The sequence below is a fragment of the Octopus bimaculoides genome, chromosome 11 (assembly GCF_046866305.1).
Source record: "Octopus bimaculoides isolate indiv1 chromosome 11, ASM4686630v1, whole genome shotgun sequence".
Classification (NCBI taxonomy): Eukaryota; Metazoa; Mollusca; class Cephalopoda; order Octopoda; family Octopodidae; genus Octopus; species Octopus bimaculoides.
Window position 1 is genome coordinate 57,436,898 of NC_142938.1, and position 26,815 is coordinate 57,463,712.

Below are 26,815 nucleotides of genomic sequence, written 5' to 3' on the forward strand. Positions count from 1 at the left end.
CACACACACACACACACACACACACACACACACACACATAAAAGTATATTTGTATATATATGTATATATATATGTGTGTGTGTATGTAGGTATATATACATATTTATGTATATGAATATATACGTATGCATGTATATATGTATATATATATATATATGTGTGTGTGTATGCATGTATGTATGTATGTATGTATGTATTTATTTATATATATACACACATTGCAGCTGTTTCTGGGATATTGTGGATATCCCATCATCGGAGACGATGTGAGATGGTTAAATAGAGGTAAATATTTGAGTTCGAAGTAAGGAAATATTATGGAAAAGGAGGAGATAGGGAAAATAGAGGGGAATAAGAGAATGAAAGTAGAAGTAAAATATAAAATAAGATATTGTAGTTGCAGTTCCATTATTCGAGGAAAGTGATGTATAGAAGAGGTAAAAAAAGTATCCTGTACATGGTATGCAAGTTCCAACAGTATTTCATGTTTAGTTATTTCAAAGTATGGAACCGTGAATTCTGTGTTGCTCGTACGAAAGGGTCTTGTGGTGTGAAAGAAAATTTGAGAATGTATTGGTAGTATTTGTGGATAGATGGTGGGGGAGATGTGTATGATTAGAATGACGAGATAGGTCAAATTGAAAATAGGAAGAGAAAATCAGAGGAAGACAGAGAGAAAAAGAGAAAAAAAGAGAAAAACAAAAGAGAGAAAAAGTGAAAAGAGTGAAAGAAGTGAGAAAAGATGTGTTAGTTGGTGGTCAAGAAAATGTGAGGGGAGGATGGAAAAGGGATGGGGGAGGGATAGGTACAGATGAGAGAGTAAAGAGTGAATACGTGTGAGATATATGAGTGGGGTGATGTGATAGAGCTGCGTTAAGAGATGGGTAGAGAAAAGGGACAGGTGGGTTTTAGTAAAAAATTTAAAGTGGAGGGAAGAATACAAGGATATCAAATTTCAATAAGTAGACGCGTGTGATTGTATTTGCTAGTGTGACAGTTGGAATTAGAGAGGAGGGAAAATGATATAATGATATACGTACGCGCGCACACACGTACATATATATCCGTAAATATATTCATACGCGCATATGCGTGCGCATACATATACACATAATGCACATGCACATAATACGCGCAGGCGCACATGCGATTAGTCACAGTCACACGCATGCGCGCATACAGGTACGTACGTATACATATATAGACATACTCATATATAGACATACTCATATACATTTGTATATACATATGCACGTATAGATACATACACACACATACATATATATGTATATATATAAAACCTACATATAACCACATATATATATATATACATACACAAATATACATGCACACACATTTACACACACACACACACACACACACACACATCCGCTTGCATGTCCATATATGTTGTATTAAATGATTGAGATCCTTAAAGTAAGGTAGGGAGGTTAAAAAAATTAAAGATTAAAAATTAAGTTGGGGATAAAGGAAAGTTAAGTAGGGTTTGGGGGGATTACCTAAGAAATGTCGTGGATATATGCTGTGTGATTATTTAGGTTGCATTTAGATTTGGGGTAAAATTTGAAGGTATGAAAAAAGCGGTAGCTGCATATACTTAGGGCCTCATTATATTTACTTAGTAGTGTCGAGGATTTGTGTTTTAATATGTGGAATGGCTCTTTTAGGCATAGTTTACAAGCTAAACGTTGATCGTGGTATGGAAGCCCTGAATCTATTGCGTATATGTATGTGTATATGTATGCGCACGCATATGCGTGTATTTATTACTAAAACCTCACCCATACCTTTTCTCTACCGCTTTCGTGATTTAATTTTAAGTGTTCCAGGAGTCATATGTGAGACGTTATGATCAGCAGAATAGATGGGGTGTTTGTGCTCATCACTGACTTCACTTGTTAGAGACACAGAGAATTAAACCACATTAACATTTTACCAGTAAAAAGCAGCAAGATAATACTCCATTTCCCGAAAATCTTGAGTTCGAAGTTAAAATGCAAACTTGCACACGGATACACACGCACACAGACACACACTGACACGGACGGACATGGACACAGATACACACACACGCACAAAAGCACACACACTTAATGTATGTGTATGCTCACTTAAATGTATGCACACTTAAATATAGAACTGTATTAACACTTAATGTATGTGTGCATGTATATATATATATGTGTGTAGCTCACTGTTCCATTAAGGTAAGATCATGAAAGGAAGTACTCAATCCAGATAGTAATAAATGTCCATTAATGTACACAGTATTAAGATACGAGCTACTAATAGTTCCTTTCTTTAGAGACGCGGATCTAGGCAGGTTCTTATAACACACCGTGTGTCTCCAACAATATTAAGGCTCTGAGCATAAGGTCTATTCAGTCAATTTGCAAATGCGCATGCTAGTTCAATTGAAATCACGATAAAAACGAGATGTATTGTAGAAAAAAAAGGTACAAATAAACATATCCGAAATTTTATGCTAACACATTGTTTTCAAGATACTCCAAAACGGGCTAAATTCAAAGTGAACTGAGATAATACCTCTAATACAGGAATACATACAAAAAGAACTTTAAGAAGAAATATATTTTAAAGAAAGCTAGTTTAGTATTTACGCTTATGATAACGTCAGTAGATAACGAAAGAATAAAAAATGAACATAGAAATTATACATCACGACATATCCAGTTACTAAATTGTTAAAATTTCTTTTAACTATGCTTATTAGATTATAGAACAATTAATTATAATTAAGGAGTTATTTACTATTGTAATACTTAAATGTTTTTCCTTTATTAAGAGAACACTTTAATGTGTATTGTTTCAACAATTCAATGATTCTAATTTTGTAGTAATTATATAATACATTTCCTTTGAGCCAAGATCACATTTAATTCTTTCAGTATTGTACGATGGAGCGTAACTAATAATGGACCACTTTATATCATAATTAATGTTCCTGTCTTTCAAATCCCAAATGCATTTACTATTTCAATTGTACCAGCGTCCTCATTTGCACATTGATTGAACAGACCTTATGTTTAGAGCCTGAACATTGCTTGGAGACACAAGGCATGTTATAAAAACCTGCCTAGATCTGCACCTCTTTACTAGGTATAGAAATTAACAAAATAAGCTGTACAGAACTTACCAGTTGGGGGAAAAGAGAATATAACAGCAAAGAACGTCCTATCTGCAACGTCTGCAAAAAGTAAAAGGAGTGAAAGTTCTTAACTTACCGATTTACGATTGTGATTGAATGTAAGAGCCGACAGATTAAAACAATAAAACTTTACAGTCAATCTAATGCCACCATACATAATGGAGTGACAAACGTCTAATTAATTAATAGTAATAATAAAGTATAGATGCATAAGGGAAGTCAGTCATTTACTCAAATACAGTCGTTGATGATATTTGTACATACCTTTACAATATTCAATGTAAATGTCTGCAGTGTATATATTTGTATAGCAACATTTTGTAGGCAAATTATGGAGACATAATAATAAATATGACAAATCAAGTAAATTAGCGAACAATATCTATTTTATTATTGCATCACGTGAATGTAAAAGAGAAAATAAGTAACTATTTGTAATTCATGTTAAAACAATAAAAACAAACAGATCAGAATAAAGAAGCCAGTATCTTGGATGCGTTATAAGTTTTCATAGCTCTAACAGGATATTTATTTTGCAATAACATATCAACCATATGAAATGGTTAGTAATAACATCTTAATGGGAGCGAGAATATCAACGAAATATCACAAGATACGATATTTAGTTCTATATAATTTATAATCATCGAAAATTGTGATACATTTTTTCAAAAATCAAAGAGATTCGAAATTAAAGACGATAAATTCAAAACCAACTTACTTCCGGAATTTTTAACGTTTGCTGGGAAAGCTTTTTTAATATGTCAAAATCTGTAGGTAAGTTCTTGACAACCTGTAGAGGTAACAAGATGGGAAGCTGTTTACAAGTGGATCATAAGTAGACTATATACAGGCAGGATAATCCGAAAAAGTGCAAATGAGTATGAATTAAATTACTTGGTTAATAGTTCTTTAGTTTTTCTTTTTCCTTTTTCAAACCTTAAATGATAGTTTAAACAAATGACATACGAAAATCGTTTATTCATCAAAGTATATCCCGTCATATTTCATTGGCAGTTGCCATTGTACCAGAATCTCAAATTCACGCGTATAACATTTGGCTGGTTTAGAAGCAAAATACACCTTGCACCCATTTTTTACATCATTCGCGTTGTCGATCATCTGCCAGTGCAGGAAATGAGTCAAGGCTTGGAAAAGGTGATAACTTGAAGGTACAAGGTCTCGACTGTTACAATTCGACATCAAAAACGGACATTTCGGGGACTTAGCAGCAGTTGTTTGCAAATAATCACGTGTTGTTCAACCTGGTCATGAGGAGCAACTTGACAATGTCTTACCACAAGGCCGACTTAATGGAGTTGTAGATTGATGGCGACAATGTACGAGTGCTTTTGCGTGACTGTTGTTCAACAACGAATGGTGCTCCTGACGTTAACCTATTATCGAGGCTGATGTCACCTTCCTTGAAGTGTGTGAACCATTTTTGTGTCACATGCTCGTTGGGCCTTCCTCATCATAATTTTCTTTAAACGCTGCCATTACACTCAGTCTTTTTTCTACAGGTATCGTAAAATGGCTCTAATAGCAAGATTTTCATCTCACATTATCAAAGCCGTAAAATAATTAATGTTTATATATGATATATGAATATAACGAATAAACAATTATTGTTTATATGTAATATATGAAAATAAATAGGACAAATGAATATGACATGAAGATACAAGTTGCCCAAAATCATCAGTAAAAATAAAAAAATAAAAAAACTTTCGACTCAAACTAATTTATAATTACTCTTTCACAAACAGTTGACTAACAACAGTAGCAGTCTACTAATTATGTCTCATTTGGTAAAAGTTAAAAATTCTCAAAGTTTTAAACACGTGTTTTTCAGTCTAGTTATGATATTTTACAGAAGCAATACTCTCCCAAGATAGCCACGATACTTTTGACAGTATCTATAAAGGAGAATAATAAATCAAACCGACAAATACAGATATACTGATAACGAAGGCATGTGCTCGAATATATATCTATATACACACAAATATAGTGCTTCAGATAGATACCTACATACTGACATTACCTTCATACCTTCACATGAATGCATGCATACGTATTCATCCATACACGCACATATGCATACTTACATCCATCTTTACATACGTACATACATACACACACGCATACATGTCTACGTACATAAATTATATATAACGAAATTCGTAGAAAAGATAATCCAGATTAGATAAATAAAAGACTCTATAGGGATGCGAGTGATGCAACTTCTCAGTTTTTCGAAAGAATACTGGTGACTGTCACTGTTGAGACTTCCGCAAAGCAACACACAGGATCTGAAAGAGAGAGGGAGAGAAAGAGAGAGAGAGAGAGAGAGAGAGAGAGAGAGAGAGAGAGAGAGAGTGAGAGAGACAGAGACAGACAGACAGAGAGAGAAACTGAGAAAGAGAAAAAATTGAGAGAGAGAGAGAAAGAAAGGGAGGAGAAATTGTGCAGTTTAGTTGAAATTGTTTGTCCAGTATATGTCAACGTAATATTAAATTTTAGTGAGAAAGAGAACATCTATGTCGAACTGCCGACTGTAAATTCATATTTTTACTATTAAATTTGGAGACCTTAGCCCTGTGACTAACAGCCATGCTACTATTTTTGAGAAGCTGGGAGCCACAAACCCAGAAACAATGCAGTTGTTCAGAAGTTTTCAGCTCAAAGCCATCAAAGGTGCTGTGAAATTATATAAGGCATTCATGAAGTTCAACAAGTAATTCGATCCATATCTGAAATGACATTCATGACTGTGTCATTGCGTACATCTTCACAAACATAAAAAGAGAAGAATGGACAAAATAATGGTAACAACGTGTCCAATGGAAGTCATGTTAATTAATACGTTGTTGCTCCATCTTTGGCATCAATCCCAGCTTTAATACGCCGGGGAATTGTCTCGTAGAAATTTTGACTGCTGGTAGGGAAATTATAAGCCATGCTTTAAATAAAACCTATAAATCTTTCAGCGACGATGACAGAGAAAAGTGTATCTTCAACTGCTGCTCCAAAACGCTCCTTAAAATCTCGATTACATTGAGATCTGGTGACTGCGTGGGCCAATCAAGGTTATCTACTTCATTTTTGTGTTCATGTAATAATGCTAACCATGTGAATCGGATTATGAACCCCCTGCTGAAAGACTGTGCAACAATCAAGGAACAGTGGTTGCATCGTTAAAGAGGATGCGCCAAAATACTCAGATAATCTTTGCTATAGCAAAAACTAAAAGCTCAAGAGAATTCTGTGAAATGACTGCCGAAACAATCGCAGAACCATCTCCATGTTTCACGATAGGCGCCGAACAGTCAATGCTGAAGATTTCTTTAGGTTGTCTCCAGACATAAACTTGCCTGTATGTGGGGGAAATGCTGAATGATGATTCATAAGAGACGATGCCGTGCCTCTGTTTAACCATTGAACACTTCTGATAGTCTAGACATCCTTTTTCCGCTTATTATTGTTGATGAAGAACAGATGTTCAAAAAGTGCAGCCTTCTCATGGTATTTTAGTCGTTGCAGCACACGACGGTCGCTTTTCGTTGACGCAGATTTTATAAAGTGGTTGTTCATTTCTGCTGTCATTTTTGCTGCTTTGTTCAGAGGATTTTACAGACAACACGTTTCAATATCCTGCTGTCCGACTCTGTGGGATTTGTTTTCCGTTCAGAAATATACATCCAGATCTGGTTTCACCATGGATTTGAAATGCCAGCATGAGTTTAGAAAATATACCTCTTGAAATATTGGACAATTCAGCAGTTTCAGGGACTGAAGCTGCAGCTATCCGCGGTCCAATAATTTGTTATCTCATTTTCATCTTCGCCGATTTATCCCGGAGGTGGGAGCATGGGGCAGAGTCCTCAAGCACGCCTTCCATCGGATCCTGACAGAAGCAACCATCTCCAATAGATCAGACTCGATCCCGAAGCGAGGCCAACTGTACTCATACATGTTTTCCAACGAACTTACACGTGGCCTACGCCTAGGTCTCCTGCCAGGTGGTTTTCCACGTGAAACCTGTCCAGCGATTCTTTCTCTAGACGTTCTTACCAACAGTCTGTCCTCTTTGCAAATCAGATAGGTCACGTATTCTATCTTATTTAAATACGAATATCCACAAAATGAAAAACAGATTACTTTATCATGAAGTACAAGCATACATATTGCATATGAACAAACATGTGTACAGGCAAAAACTGGTTTCAATTTGTCGAATTAATTAAATTTGAAGTGGTTTCTATTATCTAGTTCAACCCCCCAGGCGTTTTGAGACTTTTTTCAGTAGAGACATTAATTTCAAAGAAGCACAAAGCTCTAATCTCCTTCAAAGTACGATCCTCTGGCTTCAAATGCACTTATTATTGTAGCGATCCCGCCACTTCGTGATGGCCGCAGGTAAGTCTTCCAAAGTAGAAGTATCCAGAACCATTGTCACAGCTGTTCCATCTCCCTCAGCTCCGAAAACAAGCAGAAATCAGGGGGACCAAGGTCGTCTGGGCTGTAGGGAGGTTGAAGGACAGTTTTACTCTATCAAGTAGTTGGTTCAATAAATTTCTCCCACGGTTTGAAAGTTTCAGGTAGAAATTGAAACATAAGTTCTATAACTGGCATTTCTGAAACAGTGCTGAGTAAAGAAAACTGTAGAAATCTTCTTAGTTCTGATTGATGACCTTTTTGACAATAATTGTTCTGCATCTAAAAATGATTGTTAATAGCATCTTCTCGGAAGTGATATTATCAAAGACATATCATAAGATAAAAAAACTTTTAAAATTGTCTTTCAATTAAAGATAAGATCATCTCTATGATCAAATAAATAAGATGACAGAAACTAAAAGCGTTTTGCATACGGAGTTGTAGCCGCTGTAGGTCATTGACAGCAATATGTTTTTTTTAAAGTGAACGTTATTTTGAAGAAACCAAATCATGATCGCTGATGGCTGACGCCACAGGTTGTATATAATCAGAAAATGTGTGAAAATGCAAAAGCGTATGACCTGAATTGTATAGTTGCTCTTTCACAAACTGTTGACTGACACTAGCTGCATAATGCTGCAGACGTTGCAACGTGTAAATGATGAAAATATTCTCTAAACATTGAACATTTAAACGCGTAGTTTACTTTTTATGTTTGTGTGTGTGCGCGCGCGCGCGTGTGCATTGTACATATGCATACAAGCATAATAAATAAAGTGTACAACTGCAAATATACTGATAATGCAAACATATTGCCATATTTAAGCAAATATAATGACAGAGATATATTTCCGTTCCCGTATAAGGCGTTGAATCTATGATACCTACACAAATACTCAATACAAGGTATATACATTCGTAGAAATTATCTCCGCATTTACGTATACAGAGAGACAAATGTTTTCGCATAGAGAAGCAGACACATACATATGTACATTCAGGTACCATTGCAAGCAAATACCGTAACGTTTACACATATTTAAATATAGATATTTACTCATAGGTAGAAAGGAACGGATATGCATATACATATTTTTATATCTATTTGCATATATATATATATATATATATATATATATATATATATATATATATATATATATATATATATATATATAGCTAGCTCCCAATCAAAGTTGGAAATAACTAAAAAAATTATAGGGAATAAAATAAAAAAATTGAAAACTATTTACATCCGCAGTTATCAAATAAGTTTGAGAAAAGAGAAGTTTTTGTTCGATATATGTAGTCCTGGTTGCGTGGGAATCATTGCTTAAGCTGTACACAATTGGAAGAATGAACCAAAATATAAAAGAATATGGGCTGATTTCCATCTTCCTTCAGTGACAGTTGAATGACACTGTTAGCACACTGATGCTGACGTGGCTTAAAGTAAATGTAGGGAACATCCGGTATACATTGAACACGAATTTTCTCTCTTCCGGATTGATTACACATTATGTGTCTGTATGTGCGCGTGCGAGTGTATTTGTAGGTATGTATGTATGCATGCATGTTTATGAGTTCTTCCAGTAAAACAATAATGTTTAAGACGGAAATGAAGAAACTCGTGTTCAGAGTTCCAGATGTTAACCAAATGCCACGTCAGAAACAACATGGTTCCAGTGTTCATCAGCTTTCTGATGATGGACAACAATACGTGCATACATGTATGCATGCATGCATACATACATACAGACAGACAGACAGACAGGCATACATACATTTATACATACATACATAAATGCATTTATACATACATACATTTATACACACATACATACATGCATACATACATACAGACATACATACATTTATGCATACATACATACATACATACATACAAGTATGTATGTTTCCGCCCTCCAACTGATTGACTCTTCATAAATAATTGACACGTACCCATATACCCTAAATTCTTAAATTCATTAATTTATAAGTTTATACCCATGTATTATAATAGGGCATTAAGTATGCAAATTTCGCTATTTAAGATAGGAATTTATTTACTTCATAGTTTTATTTATTCAACTCAACTATTCCTTTTTGTACTTGTTTGTACCGATCAGTATTTCATTCGGTGTGTAGACCAGGTTTTTTCCCTTCCCTGTTTGCTTCGCTTTCTATTTTCTTACTATTTTCTTTAATTTTCTCTCTCTGGTTTTTGTTTTTCTCTATGTATTAAATAATATATGTAATTCTTGCCAAATATGATGAGTGCTACTTTCTTTCCTTTGTCCATTCACTCATATATACATATATATATATACACACATACATACTTCGTTGCACATATGCACATTACATATAACTACGTGCATATATATATATATATATATATATATATATATATATATATATATATATGTATGTATGTATGTATGTATGTATGTATGTATGTATGTATATAAGAAATTTAAAAAAGGAAAATACACACACTTTACATAGTTTTAATATAATTTTTGATATATCGACCGGTTTCGCTTTCGCTATTCATGATATTATGGTTTACTTATTTGAATATGTATTTTCTTAAGAAGAAATTTTTGTTCATGTTGTGTGTGAGATATTTACGAGTTAATGGCTTCACAAGTAGAAGAATAAGGGGAGGTAATTGGTTATCGTTATAATTGTTGTTGTTGTTGTTGTTGTTGGCAAGGGAGATAGCTGTTCAGTTTTCGGTAAAAGGAGGGTAATATATATTGTGTGTACACACACACACACACACACACACACACACACACACACACACACATACAAAAGGTGATATAATCGTGAATTGAAATATGTAAAAAGATAAAAGTATTTATGCGTGCATATTAAAACGTGTTCTGCATTTTTCAATGAAAAAAGTTTTTTTTATTTAAACGTTCTTGTGGAGAGATTGTGTCTTTGCACTGGTAGAAGGGGAAGACTGTGAAATTTGGTCTGATGTTATCTGCACATTTGTCTATATGTTCACTGAGAGGAATTTGCCTGTACTGCGAGAAACGGATTTCCTCTTTATGTAGAGTGGTTCTCCTTCTCAAGGTCATACTCGTCTGTCCAATATAGTTATGTCTGCAACCCGAGCAGACTATTACATAATTTAGGTTTTCAGAGGGACAAGTGAAGCTAGTTTTAATTGTGAACTTCTGTCCTTGTTTGAAAAGGAAATCCGAGCCTTCAAGTAAGTTGGGGCAGGTTCCACAATTTGAGCGTCCACATTTTTTAACTGTTGGTTTCGTGGTTTTTTTGTAGAGCTTTGCATTTGTTAGTAGTCTCTTTAGCGATTTGTGTTGCGGGAACCGGATTTGCTCTTTATGTAGAGTGGTTCTCCGTCTCTATGTCATACATAAGGACGCTAAACTGAAAAGAATTCTACGTTACCTTAAAATAGTCAAAAGCAACAAACAACCCAAGTCACTAAAGAAAATACTAACAAATGCAAAATTACTCCTAACTACAACCAACGCAAAAATGAAAAAACGTAATCGCCCCAACTGTGAAACATGCACCAACCTTTTGGAAGGGTCAGAATACCATTTCAAACAAGGGTAACATTTTACAATCAAATCATATTTCACTTGTGCGTCCGAAAATCTAATTTATGTGATCAGATGCTCGGGCTGCCAGAAAGATTATGTCGGAATTACGGGAAATTCTATCCGTCGCCGCTGTACAGTGCACTGTCAACAAATAGCTTCACCACAATATCGCTAGATATATCTCGGCGAACATATTGACGTATGTGCTGAATAATTGCAACCACAATTCTATATATTCTATGTATTAGAATATCTGAGTTCAAATTCTGCCGAGGTAGACTATACTTTTCATCCTTTCGCGGTCGACAAAATAAGTACCAGTTGATTACTGGTGTCGATATAATCGACTTACCTCCTAATCCAAAATTTAATCTTGTGTAAAAATTTTAAACCATTATTAGAATATTTGTCAGCTTGATTTATTATTCTCCAGTATACATAATGTTTTAAATAACGTGATTAATTTCTGAGGCTATTTCGCCAGAAAAATGATATTACTGATATTCTTTTAGGTTTATATATGAGTTCGAACTCATTTATATAAACCTAAAAGAATATTCTTCATTTAGCCACATGCGCAGCAGCATGTTTCAAGTATATAGTCAACTGTTCATAAAAGAGCAACTATTGAATTTGTAAAAGAATAACTACATGATTTAATTTATATTCTTTTGCATTTTTATAAACTATTCCATTTGTATACAGCCTTAGTTATGACCTGCCTGAAAAAAGTCCATTTCTTTTTCACGTAGATCTCACGATTCTGGAGTCAGTGAAGACAACAACAGAAGCTCCTGAGCCTGACCTTTCGAAGGTAAGTCGTTTTTTTAGTATCTCTCACTAGCCCGCTCTTTCTAGATTTCCTTTTTAATTTCGAACATCTATAAGAAGTTTATGGATATCTTACAAAAAAATTTCGACCCTAACCATAGATATTATAAAATCTTTTCTCAACACACAATCCGTATCTCATACTCTACTCTCCACAATATAGGATCTATCATCAATAAGTTGAATAAAAAGAACATAGAATTGGCTAGGACCCTTGAAAATAAAAATTGTCTTATTATTGATAGCAATACAAATAACTACCAGACAATTAATAATACCAATGCAACCAATAATCATGTACATGTTAATGAACATAATAATACTGCAACTGTTAACATAGTTGATGAGATAAATCTTCCTAGCTCAAACAATATCAATTGCATATCCAGTAATACAACCAACAATTTTGATATAATCAATTTAGATAATTGTATTAACAATCAACATAATAATATATATATATAGCTAACAATCCCCTTGATTGCAATTGTAGAATTAAGGCCCGCTGCCCGGTATCTGGCCGTTGTTTAGCCCGTAGCGTGGTCTATAAATGTACAGTAACTACTCCAACTAATAATTACATTTATGTTGGTTGTACAATCAATCTTAAACAGCGATTATACAATCATTTTTCCTCGTTTAGACTTAAACATAAGGCCAATAGCACATCATTATCTAATAAAATTTGGGAATTGAAGGAAAATGGTATCGATTTTAACCTTAAATGGGAAATCATTAGGAGGGCTCAACCCTATAGAAATAGTAGATACGGCTGTGGACTGTGCTCTATGGAAATTTATGAAATTTTTAAACTTAAGGATAATCCTAATCTAATTAAGAATAGATCTGACCTTAGGGTTCTATGTGTACATTGTTACTCTCGCACCTTTAAATATTTTAAAAAGTAAATCTTGCTAATAATATATTATTTTAATCCCTTTCGTTTCCCAGACTATTAACTACTTTATTTAAGTTATAGCTTTAAAGTATAATTTTGGAATACATTTTAACCTTTCCCAACCCACTGATAATATTCCTATATTTCTCTAGCTAATTCTAAGTCTCTTCTACTATATTATCAATTCTGAAACCATAGCTTTAATACTCTTAGTTTAGTTCTGATTTTCTAACTTTATTCCTCCCCTTTTTTCCTTCTCCTTCTTCTTCTCCCCCCCCCCTTTCACTTTGATTTGTTTTGGTCATTGATATCTTCTCTTCTTATGATTTTCTTATAAATAATATCTCTCTTCTACTACCCCACATAAATGTATATCTTATTTTAACTATAAATGTTTGTCTTATTCTAATTTAACTACTAATGTTCTCTAATGTTTTAAATTTAGTACTTTAGTTTGTTGTATTATTCTAGATATACAGACGAATAGATATATTCTTAATAATTCTCCAATATCTTGACCTAAATTCTCTTACCTTAAATTTCCTATAGCCACTCCTTAGGGTATTGTCCTTCCATTTTCATTTTTATTTCTATATATATTTTTTTCCTTTTTTCTTCTCTCTTTTTTTTCTCTTGCTTGATCCACCCCTAACCTGCTTCCCTTACTACCTAAATTGAAATTACTGCTATCTTACCCCTCCTTCTAGAAAGAAGAACAAATAGAATATATAGAAATTAAATTCCTGTTTGATTCACTAGACTGTTGATTAACAGCCCAGTCAAGATGGTATTTTCTTCATCTCCTACTCTTGTATTTGCACACATTTACAAAATGACTTTCTGAAATGAACTTCCATTATGCAGCTGAGGAGTACATTTTCATTGCACATCTTATGTGGTGTTCTCACTACATAAATAAATGAAGTTTGTAAGAAACGTACGTACTGCTATAATCTAATACATTTTTGTTGCTTTTCTTCAAATTTTATTCACCAAATCTCTTGATTTTGTTTTTGGTTTTTACCTTACCAAATTCTGGTGCCACAGACATTTTAAGTACCACATTTAATCTTTTGATTAAATCTATAATATATATATATATATATATATATATATATATATATATATATATATATAGTGATGGTTTGTTGCCACTTTATGTCGTGGCAGTCCCAGGAAAGGGAAGAATGCTACTGTTATTTAGCCCCAGGAAACATCGTTTCTAGTTGGTTATGTGATACAAGCGTTCTGCGCTCTTAAGTTTTCAAACAGGGGAGATAAGCACTGTCACTCAACAAAGCCAGTACCCAGAGATTACTTTCAGAGTCATTGCTCTTCATCAATCTGGAGTAGCTTGGCTTGCTAGCAGTCGATGCTTATTCGCCTTTGAAAACCTATAGAATTTCAAGTGAAATAAATTCACTGATCAACAAAATTAGAAATATTGCATTTCTAAATCTCTTAGAGAGACTTAGCAGCACGATAAAATGATGGTTTGTGGCAGTCCCAGGAAAGGAAAGAATGCTACTGCTATTTAGCCCCAGGAAATGTTAATAATCGCGTACACACACAACTATGCATCCAGACATGCTCATACATACATACATACATACATACATACACATGCATACACACACAGACACTCATACACACGCTGCTTCTCCTGCTTACACACACACGCGGGCACGCATGCACACACATAAACAGTTACACATACATGCATATATATATATGTGTGTGTGTGTGTGTGTGTATACATGCAGATATACATATATACTTGTATATGTGTGGGCGTATATATATATATATATATATATATATATATATATATATATATATATATATATATATATATATATATATATATATATATATATATATGTGCATATACACCGCATGCACACGTACACCGACACACCGATACACCAACAGGCACTCCTGTTTCACTCTCTCGCCATTAAAAACATCAATCATCCTCTCGCACTTCCTCTTAGTCAGGGGTCGAGTACGCGAACTGATCTCACGTGCGTTATCATCGTGGCTCTCTTCTTTTACTTTCTTTCTTCTCTTCCTTATCTCCTCAGTTTCTCCTGAATTTTTCTCTTATGTTTAAAGAAGGAATATGTCCGAATCATAATGCTTTTTACTCTTCCCCTTCTTCAAGCTCGATGAGGAGTGTGTTGTGGGCGCTCTACAGGACATTGTATTTTAACAACACTTATACTCAATGTTTACAAAGTAAGCCGTACTTTCTCATTTACCACGAGACGCAGTGAGCCCCACAGAATGCTTTCTCTCCTGACACTGCAGATGAAAATAAAACAATAAAAACTGAGACTCCCCAGTGGTATCTTGTCCACTAGGCCAGATGCAATCCTTTACTGTCCCAGTAGCCTATAAAAATGTCTCTAGACAACTTGTGGATTAAGTGAAAATCGTTTAAATAAGTTTTCTGTTCTTTGGTTGAACAAATCATTGTAATAAGTCAATCAACAAGATTCATATTAACCACTTTTTGCATGATTTGTACTTGATTTTAATGTCATTGTTAGAAGCGTCGGATGGGAGCTCGAAGAAGTACTGTTCAAGTTAGGATAAATGCGCTGAAAATTAGAGAATGGGGATTGTAGAATAATTGTACGGGATGATAATAGCTAATCCCATTAAAATAACTGGAGTGTATTTATTTAAATGGGTTAAATAAATAGCTGCTGAAGTCCGACTAAGAATCGTATGATTTAATAGATAGCAGTCAGTTTAAGAATAGTTAGAAAATAATGTTCTTATCATCAATTAGTTTCAGGCCAGTTTTGATAGAATAGACCAAGGGTCAGGGACATTCTATGAACATGCAGCCTTTTCTGTAAACTTACCTTGTTCTGCAGTTTGGTAGGCATGATAAGTGGAAAGAGAAACAGAGTTTACAAGTTTTAGCATAATTTTGTAAACGCTCTTCCCAAAGATAGAGTACTATAGAGGCAACGATCTCATGTTAGTGCGCATTCTACCGGAGGCAGAGATAGCAGGAATTGATTGATTGATTGATTGATTTACCTTTTCAACATCATCTACTGTGTGCTTCATTTTTCAAGAGCCTAAGGGTGTAGTTTAAGTGAAATTTAGCTACTGTTTGTGGCAGGCCATGTGATCCCATAGAACTTATCTTGGCACTTCAAATTTTTAGCTAAGGACATAATCGATTGAATCGAACTTAGATATGACTGTTACTTGTTTTACTCAACCCGAAAGATGACAGGAAGCATCAATACCTGAGTTTTAAACCCATAATTAAATATATAATGTAGATGGGTATATAATATTTGATAATATACTAAGAAATTAAATGAAATACAATTAGATTTAGTTTAACAAATATTGTAAGTTTGCCATGAGTAGGCTAAATGGGAAATACGTGAATTATTCAAGGCTGACTTAAATAGAGAAACTAATATATAATTGATCCAGAAACAGACATATTTTATGCAGTTGTTTAAGACATGGAATTATTTCAGAAAATAACCGAAAGATAATTTTTTTACCTCCTTTATTATTATTTTTTTTTTCGAATGAAGAGGACTAGTACATATAATTTGCATTGGAAATTGGTTGTTCTCAATAAAACAATATTTTTCCACTCAGCATCTTAATGATAGTCATTTCTAACATTGTACAAGCCCAAAATTTAGAAAATGGTTCAGTTAATTAAACTGACACTAGTGCGTGACTGGTATTTTATTTCATCGAGCCATGGAAAGATGAAAAGTGAAGTTGACTGCGGCTAGATTTCAAGTAAGAAAGTAAAGAACCGCAACAGATATCGCATGTCATTTAATGATAATAAAAGTGATTTCTAGCATACATCAGTGATTCTCAACCATATTTCGTCTAAGGACCCCTTTGATTTCTATTTTACTCTTCTGGAACCTCGTAACCATTCGATGTTTAAAAAAAATCCTGTTACGTTCTTATAATTAAATGTTAATAGGAATTGTATAGAACAGTAAATATTTTGTGTATTGTAGCAATATGACCAATTTATTGCGCATAAATTTTCACGACAAAATCTTATATGGATCCCCAAGGGTCATATGGACCCCGGTTGAGAACCATTGACATATATGATCATAATTTGGCAGGAAGAAAACAGTCGATGAAATCGAACTAGTACTTGATTAGTAATTTATTCTATTGTTGCCACAAGGATGAAACTTGATATCTCTCTATCCTATCATGTCTACATATATGCACATATATACTCACATACATACACACATACATACATACATACATGCATGCATGCATACATACATACATACATACATACATACATCAAATTCAGTTACATACAATTTGTCAGTGTGAGAGTATGTGTATCTTTCAAACCTTTGAGCATATCTACACATGGGATTGTATAATATATAGAACAGGATTTAATTATTAGTTGAAAAATTTATGTTGACGTCTTCACTGGAATGTATTTGACATGATTTGAAAAACAGACTGGGCTTGATTTTGATTGAAGTTGCAGAGCCTGCTTATCATCTTTCATCTATTTCCGGAGCAAAAGATAACCACTCCAACTTCTGGGGTTTACCCAACCAGACCTAGGTCGGTAGGTGTGTACTCTGACTGATGTCAGAATGTAACCGCTGATTTTATTGTATAGAGTCAGGTCAGCCTTGATTGAACAGACTTACGGGAAAAGATTTCAAGACTTGATCATTCTCATAGTTTTGTTTTAAATATAACTATGTGGTAAACAACCTCGCTTTGCAGCAACGTGAATTAGGATCCAACCCAGATGTGTAGACCTTGGGCAAGTATCTTTGCTATAGCTCCGGGGCAACCAATGGCTTGTGAGTGAATTTGGTCGATAGAATGCGTAAAGAAGCCCGTCACATTTATATATATATATATATATACGAATGTGAGTCAAAAGTAATGCCATTTTGTTTAGGACAGGTATAATTACCAACACAGGAACATGTATCATACATCTAAATGAAGCTGGTCCTCTGACCCGTAAAATTCTGTTGACTGTTCTTTGAGCCACTTCTTCACTACCTCCACACTCACCAGATTTAGTGCCTTCAGACTATCATCTCTTCGGCGCCATGAAAGAGGGTTTGAGAGGCAAACATTATTCCAGTGAAAACTGTAGTAAAAAAGTGGCTCAAAGAACAGTCAACAGAATTTTACGGGGCAGGGATACATTCTCTCATTCGAAGGTGGAACATTGCTATTGAAAGAAACGGTGACTATGTTGAGAAGTAGGGATGTGATCCACAGAGGACCATCTTCATTTTGATGTATGATACATGTTCTTGTGAGGAGCCTATTCACCCAATTTGCTAACTTTTCCGATAGCACGCAGGTGTCGATGAATGGTTGAATGATCAAATCCGAGCTTCTCTTCTAGTCCTCAACAGTTACGATGGGATTTTGTTACACCAGGGTTTACAGTACGTCCTCACCGAGCTCTATAGATCTTCCAGGACGAAGCTCGTCTTCTAGGCTGTAGTTTCTGCCTCAGGATCACCATGCTCATCCCTCACATTGATGTTGTTACTTTCAATAAAAGATGTTCCAGTAATATAATGTTTTTCACATTTTCTAACTGAGAAAAGTAATTTCAAAAAATTGAAAGTTTAATACTGTATACTCGTACACAGTTTCAAATGTAAAAAGTGTGTCGTCTTCAATAGAATTTCCTAATTTGTCGTACATGTATATTTTAGCTAACATTTTAATTGTCAGCATCAGTAGCCAGTACGCATTTAAGATATGGTACGGAAGGGTAGGGTATTAAGATATTTTAAATGAGGAGGGTGGTCGATGCGGAAGGAGAAGGGGGTCAGTAGTCGAAAAAGTTTGGTGAACCCAGATTTAAACTGTAATAAACATACATTTAATTTCTTTTGGAAGTTGTTGATGCCTCTATCAAATCTTACTTTATTATGAGCTGATTTTTTCTCGATCTTATCTTGTGGGTTGGCTTTTAGTTGGCTTTGAAGTCGAACCTCTTGTCTGGGACACGTTACTAGAGCCTTTGTCGAAGAACTATGCATGCCATTTCATATTTCGCTCGTTTTCGGATTTCTTATGAGTGCTTAATACGGAGTTTTGTTTTGTTTTGTTTTTTAGAATAGTGTGATGTTTTGGGCCAATTAATAAGATTTCTTTCGCATTTTCGGTTATGGCATGTCATTCATTTATAGTGCTTTACCAGTTGGGGCATTGCATACGTTATTTATAGCGAACAGGGAAATAGCTATTCTATAGAATGTGTAGAGCATAAATATCTTTCTTAGACGGTACATTATGCAGCTGTACAAAGCTTCTTGATAGCTCGATATAGGCTTCTTGATTGCTCGGCATCGTTCATAAGAAACTAAGAGATGCTTCAATCCAAAAAGGTGGCAAGTCTTTATTATTTCATTGTCTAAACGAATTACCCTCGAACACTAGTGGTAACAAGTAACCCAGTACAACCTGTCACATGGTCGGATTATCGGTGACTAAACCGTTCACTTCACGAAGCTTGCTTGTGAGGAGCGTGATTTATTGAACATCCTGCAGGATGAAAAACAAAACTCATCAAAGGGCGGAAGAATTCTAGAAATTCAATGTGTGAAGGCACATGGCCCAGTAGTTTGAGGCATTGCACTCACGATCGCAAGATCATGGTTTCGGTTTCAAGTCCGACTGTGATCTTGAACAAAACATTTCATTTCACGTTGCTGCAGTCCACTCAGATATAAATGGGTAACTGTGTGATGGTTTACTCAGGAAAAATCAGCCGAACGGAGGATTCGCGAGCCATGATTTGTATTCAGCGATAGAAAGGATGACTAGTAAAATCCACACTGGGAATTCCGGCTGGTTGGAACTGGTTGTTCTACCAAGTCAAAGAATGATTATATGGCAATTTTTCAAAAATTCAAAACTGAGTTATGTCAAAGCATATTTTTCAAGGGAGACAACTATACTTCACTTAATAGAGAACATCATAATTTGGATTAAATTTTAACTTAAATTGTGAGTCGATTTACCACCGCACCGCATATATCGACAGTAGATTCAACCAGTCTACAGTTAGAACTTGATTTTTAAGTGCAGATTAGTTCAGTCTACAACCGCTATATGGGTGATCGAAAAAATCGACATGCAGAAGTTAACCAAAATTCTAGCTAAATTATGATTTTCTCTAGTAAGTGAAGAAAGTTATCTCCCTTCAAAAAATCTAAATTATGGACATTTTTTCTAAAATAAATTTTCATATTTGTGAGAGAGGTAATGATGCACTGACGCCATTTTGGATTTGAACATAGTTTTCATTTCAGAATCAACAAGGTTCGCCGCATAAAGCAAGTTATCTTGAAACAGCAGCCAGTGTGTGGGGGTGGGGGTGCGTACGTGCGTGTATGTCTTTCCTATCACTATCAGCATGTCTAAGAGACAGTCATTTAGTGTTGCCGAAGTTAAATAAACAAGTTGATGCTTCTCTCTTGTTCTGCTCCATGTCACACACTCACGTGATGTGCAAAGAAAAGATCTGTTCATCAGAGCAAAAATAAGAAATGCTTTTTTTTTTTTTTGCCCAGAGCTCTCACTAAACAAAGAACATTTCTCTAAAAATTGCCTGTATTCTATATAATATACAGAAATTGAGAATTACAAGAAAATGTATAAACTGAAACGTTAAGATATTTTCTGAAGTCATACTGATAAATTATCAATAAATGCTACTCAGAAGTTTCACATATCATATTACTTATAAAAACTTATCTTTATACATGTATCTGTATTGCAGTACAAAAAATATATAAGCTATGATTCCATTTTTTAAAAATACATAGAAACTTGTTACATGAGTTATCATTTCAGTTTAATAAAATATGTTTCTACATATAGGAAGCCCGGACAACCCAAAACACTTCTGCTAGTGTGTGGTGGGGTACACACGCAAACACACGTAAACACACTCATACATACATACATACGTACATATATACATACATACATACATACATACATACATACATACATACACTAATATCGACATGAATTGGAGCTTTCCTTGGACTTGTGAGAGCTGCATTACATCACACTCGAAGGCTAAGCATTTGCAACCCCAAAGTAAGAAATTGCTAAAAAATACTTTATAAACAAAAGAAAGAGTGAACTCCTACAAGCCTCAACAGAAAATGTCAATTATGTCACATTTCTGTGGAAGACAGCACACGTAATATGCAGTTGCCCCAAAATGTCATCAATGTACAACCTCCGAATGCGACACGACGCTGTCGCTAAAACAATACTCTGTACCATCAGAAAAAATGACTTTTCCAGGATGAATATAGAAAATCTCTGTTATTGAATAGATGCGTAAACATCAACACAAGGAATATTGGTGGAATATTTCTATCAAGACTTCAACAAAATCCAAACATGACAGGCTGGATATCGTTGTTTTGAACAAACAATAAAAAGCATGTACTGTCATAGAGGGGTATGTTGCCTTTCTAATGAAAATATATGTTCGAAAATCAAAGAGAGAGAGGATAACTATGGATAACTGCTTCGAAACCTTCAACTTCTATAGCCAGATTATAAATTCAAATTCATACGAATAACAATTGTTGTTTTGTGAGTAAATAGCTTGGTGGCAATCTGAAAAGCGATGGGCTTCAGAAAAAGAAATAAGCCAGCTAATTGGCACATTACAAATTCAATATGTAAGCGAAAAATAGATGGAATTGTATTACCAATAAGGAGGGGAAATATCCTGATTAAAAATATCTACTAACACAACTAAGACTGTGTTTCTTTCCTATCTTGAAATGCGACATGACTTCTTTCCAAACTTATAGTAAGGAATTTGACTGATACTAGTCAAATATGAAATTAGTATTTGGTATAAAAATAACGAGAAAGAAATATCCACATATTTAGCTACATACATACATACAGACAGACAGATAGATAGATTTATTTATGTACGTATGTATGCATGCATGTATGTATGTATATCAAACAGATTTATACAAGGAAATCGAACTTATTGATATAATAGACTAAAATTGTGAGTTCAATAATCTCTTTATTGCCCACAAGGGGTTAAACATAGAGAGGACAAACAAGGATAAACAAAGGGATTAAGTCGATTACATCAACCCCAGTGCGTAACTAGTACTTATTTAATCGACCAGAAAGGATGAAGGGCAAAGTCGACCTCGGCTGAATTTGAACTCAGAACGTCGAAGCAGACGAAATACCGTTAAACATTTCGCCCAGCGTGCTAACGATTCTCCCAGCTCGTCGCCTTTAACATAGTACATTGTACTTGGAAGTAATGTTAGCATACCTATATCTATTATGGTTGTACATCCGAATCGTGAAACTGATGTAAGTTTAGAAATACCACTAATTGTTCTTTTGATGGGGAACTGTCTTCGCAAAAATGGTTTACAAATGTACTGTGAAGACCTTTATCCAGAGCAGATATTACATACATTCCATTGCAAATCTTTTTGAAAACAAAGATTTTATGCCCACTGCTCTTCGATTCCAAAACGTAGATACTCTACCTCGTTAGCTTAGTACAACAGTGATTAAAATTCTAATGACATTGCTTTCAAGTTTCAATGGAGTATTGTTAATTTCGCTAGACTATATCAGGAAGATAGGCAAGATTGTCGTTTTTATGTACATGAGAGACTATCGAAATTCTGCTGGCAAAGGATGTATTCGATTTAAAAAATGAAGTGATAATTAGCTGCAATCCCAAAATACTCAGAACGTTCAACTATTACAGAACTATTACTAAGGTCGATGATTAATGATTAAATCTATAAACTCTCTGACTTAAATCTTATAAAAATAACTCTAACTCAACTCTCCTTAGCAACTAAAATTCACCTAGAGCTACATCTTGTAGTGCACCTTCCCTTCACCGTTCTAGATTTCAGCCAGTAGGCTGCGGCCATGCTGGAGCACCACCTTGAAGAGTTTAGTCGAGCAAATCGACCCAAGTATTTATATTTTTAAGTCTCTTAGATATTCTGTCACAATCTTTTGTCGAGCCGCTAGCTTACCGTGATGTAAACAAACTAACATCGATTGTCAAGCAGTAGCAGGGACAGACACAAAGACAAACACACATACACACACACGTGTGTGTGTGTGTGTGTGTGTGTGTGTGTGAAGGGCTTCTTTGAGTGTCCGTCTACCAAATCCACTCACAAGGCTTTGGTCGGGTCGAGGCTATATTAAGTGATTAGGAAGCAAACTTCTTACCACACAGCCACACTTCCTTGGTCATGTGATTAAATAATTTAAAATTACTTGTGTTATTCTTCCCTTCTTATCGCTTTTTAGGATCTTTTTTAAAACGGGGGCCACATCTTTCATTAATGTTTTACGTAGTGTTTTTGGTACGGAAAGACTTTCAAACTTCGTATACTTATCTATTTTGTGTTATAGAACAGAAAAATATTTTTGTATTCGAATTTATTTCATGTAAAAAATTGTCTTATTTCGATAATTTCAACCAATCACTGACAAGTATTCAGTTGTTTATATTTACTCCTTTGGCTGATTAAGCCATAGCTTCGTTTTATTTGCTTTTTTCATTTTAAATTTGTTTTATTCATTTTCTTTTTTTTTCTTCGTTTTATTTGCTTTTTTCTTTTTAAATTTGCTGTTTTACCCTAACCCTAACCCTAACCCTAACCCTATCACCGATAGAATTGTTTCAGAATCGTTTGTTTATGTAGTCGGCACTTAATGTATATCGGCTGAATGGACGTCAGTGATTGGTTGAAATTACAGAAATACGACAACTTTAACATGGAATAACTTATGGATTTCTTTTTTTTTTAAGAAGACTAAGAGAAAAAGATGTTTTATATGACACATTCTACCAGTGTTCCAAGTTTCAAAGTGTTTCGTTAATGAAAAATGTGGCCCCCGTTTTAAAAAAGATCCGCTTTTTATTCTTTCTGTCTTCCTCTCATCAATTAAACCAAGATTCGGGGGAATATATAGGGAGAAAAATGAAGTCACAAAATATATTTCGGATCTATTTTAAAATGGGGGCCACATTTTTCATTAATGTTTTACGTAGTGTTTTTGGTACGGAAAGACTTTCAAACTTCGTATACTTATCTATTTTGTGTTATAGAACAGAAAAATATTTTTGTATTCGAATTTATTTCATGTAAAAAATTGTCTTATTTCGATAATTTCAACCAATCACTGACAAGTATTCAGTTGTTTACATTTACTCCTTTGGCTGTATATTCTATTATGCATATGATTATACAATGAATATACAATGCTAAAACTTTAGCGTTGTATATTGTACTTGGAAGTTGTTGTTTTACACCTGTATTTTTTACATGTAGATGATTTGACGTACTGATTTGACATCTTTACAATTACGATTACAGGAAATGCCGTTGTAAACATTTTTGCCGTACGAAAATTCGCCGTAAGAAATTTTGCTGTTGAAAAATTTATCGTATAGGAAAAATCGCCGTAAAAAAAAATATTAAATTGCAAAAAGAAATTGGCTGTTTTCTTACAATAGCAACTTCATCAACAAACCTACAAATCAGCGAAAGATAATTTCTTTAAAATGAGTTATCTAATTTACATTCTGCTTGTGTCTCTTTTGATACATATTTCTGTGCAAGTAAGAGACGAAATGCTTCGATACAATCGGCAGCAAAAAGTACATTATTTGCGCAGTATTGCTTGGAAATTTCGAGACATTTTAAATGACCTCATCAAGTTTTTTTTAGTGTTTCACGTTGAATAAAAACTTGCCTATTTAATGCTCTTATAAAACCTTTTATCATTGTTGATATAATACACCATACGGCGAATTTGTCCCGCAGCGAATTTGTCCCGCAGCGAATTTGTCCCGCAGCGAATTTGTTCTACGGTGGTTACAGAAAACACATTTTACTCTCGTGTTGCAACAGAAGCCGGCCATTTGATCTTGAACCCAAAAATTCTGTTTGCTTCTTAGATAAATTCAAACTATGAAATAGGTCATTTAGATTTCTTTGTGATGGTAAATGTGATTTATTAGAAGAACAAGTAGCCTGGAATGTTGAATCAGAGGAGACTTTTCTATCATTATAAGCTCCAGCTTCGTTTGATTGCTCATAACTTAAAGTAAAATACTCAAAATGTTTTAGTACCGGAAGTTTAGCGTTGCTGGGGAATTTGGTAGATTAGGGTATTTAATTAAACTCTTTATTTTTGAAGTGATCCTTTTTGTACTTACAAGGCAGAGACAACTTAGTTGCGTGACCTTAGCTTTACTTCAAAGAGGAGTAAATAAAAATATTGACACCAACTGTTTAGCTACACTATTGCTAGATATTGACATAGCAGAGAAAAAGTGGGAGAGGCCTAACTATTATTGTTATTACCGTCATTACATGCGAAATAAAGTCTTTATCAATTTTTTAACTGATGGTGTAGCTACGGTAAGGAGCAGAAAGAAGGATGATTCTGCAGTATGTTAAATCATTTACATGTACAGGATTCGGGCGCAAAACAACAAAGGGCAATACACAAGCTGATAGCACTGTTCCATTTACACACAAACTGACTTATGGTTGCTCAAAATACAAACCACTAAATAAGCTCATGTCTGAACAGGTCTAAACATGTTTCAATCTCCACAGTCTACCGTCCAGACCAAATTTATCTTGCCAACAATATCAGAACTTTCTCGATAATGGATTGAATTAACTTAATATATAAAATCAATGCCGCACACACAAACACAAAGACACACACACATATATATATATATATATATATATACGCACGCACGCACACACATACACACATCTACTAATATATATATATATATATAACTTTTACAAGACGCGTGGTGACAGTGACTTGCTAGTCTTTGTCGGACTACCCGACGAAGGATACGAAGGATAAACTTAGATATGTTTCGACCAAAGATTGGTCCAGGCCATGTTTAACTTAATAGCACCACCTGATAGGATTATTTAAATCCTTTTTAAGTCAAGTTTTGTTTATGGTCTATTCAAGTAGTGAGTTCTTGTTGAGTGAGTTGTATCCAAGTATGGGTGGCTTATCTGGTATTCCTTGAAGAAATCTATCCAGACTCCGTTTAAAGCTGATAGGATCCTTTTCCTCTTTTATCTGTTTTGGGACAATGTTAAACAGGGCAGGGCCTGTTGAGGAAAAGAAATTATGCCGCAGTGTACCTATATGTTGTGATCCTGAATTGGGCAGGGGACGTATGGCCCCGAAACTTTATAGTTATTATCAGTACTATTCTTGTAAGAGTATATGTACTTTAAAGAAAGTATTGAATAATACTTCAGTTTAGTATAAAATTGTTTTTATTATAACTCGATATAAAAACAAATGTTAAAATTTGTTTGAGAGTGAAAAAAATTATTATTGTAATCTTAATATGAAATATGTTTTAAATGTTTTTTTATCCAGTGATTCTGCTAAAAGAGGGGGAAAATAAACATCGTGTAAGCAGCATAAGAATGAGTTGAAGTTATATTTAAATTCAGCGAACGAGAATGAACAACGCTTTCGTCACGACACTTATGCTAAAATTGGTGCTATCCGCTATGGTTACCCTAAACGTGACACATCTCATTTATATTGTGATATTTCATTCTCTTTTTAATCGTCCTTGCACAAGAATTTTCGATATAACTGCGAAACGTTTATCCATATAACACGCACTCACTCACACATACACACACACACACACACACACACACACACACACGGATACACATATATATGATACATAGATGCATATATATATATATATATATATATATA

The 26,815-nt window shown here is 34.4% G+C and overlaps 1 protein-coding gene across 7 annotated transcripts in view; it reads right to left on the reverse strand.

Moving 5' to 3' along the window:
- The window catches only part of LOC128249094 (uncharacterized), a 38,974-nt gene extending 29,881 nt beyond the window's left edge, over positions 1 to 9,093 (reverse strand). For 6 of the 7 annotated variants that reach the window (XM_089360177.1, XM_089360175.1, XM_089360179.1 and 3 more), the window contains exons 1-3: positions 8,887 to 9,093; positions 3,912 to 3,983; positions 3,179 to 3,229 (exon numbers count right to left, since the gene is read on the reverse strand). In XM_089360177.1, coding sequence (XP_089216303.1) covers positions 3,179 to 3,229; positions 3,912 to 3,983; positions 8,887 to 9,027 — 264 coding nt within the window. In that variant the 5' untranslated portion in view covers positions 9,028 to 9,093. The remainder of the gene's footprint in view (positions 1 to 3,178; positions 3,230 to 3,911; positions 3,984 to 8,886) is intronic. The other variant, XM_089360180.1, reaches the window with a different exon arrangement.
- Between the last annotated feature and the right edge of the window lie 17,722 nt (positions 9,094 to 26,815).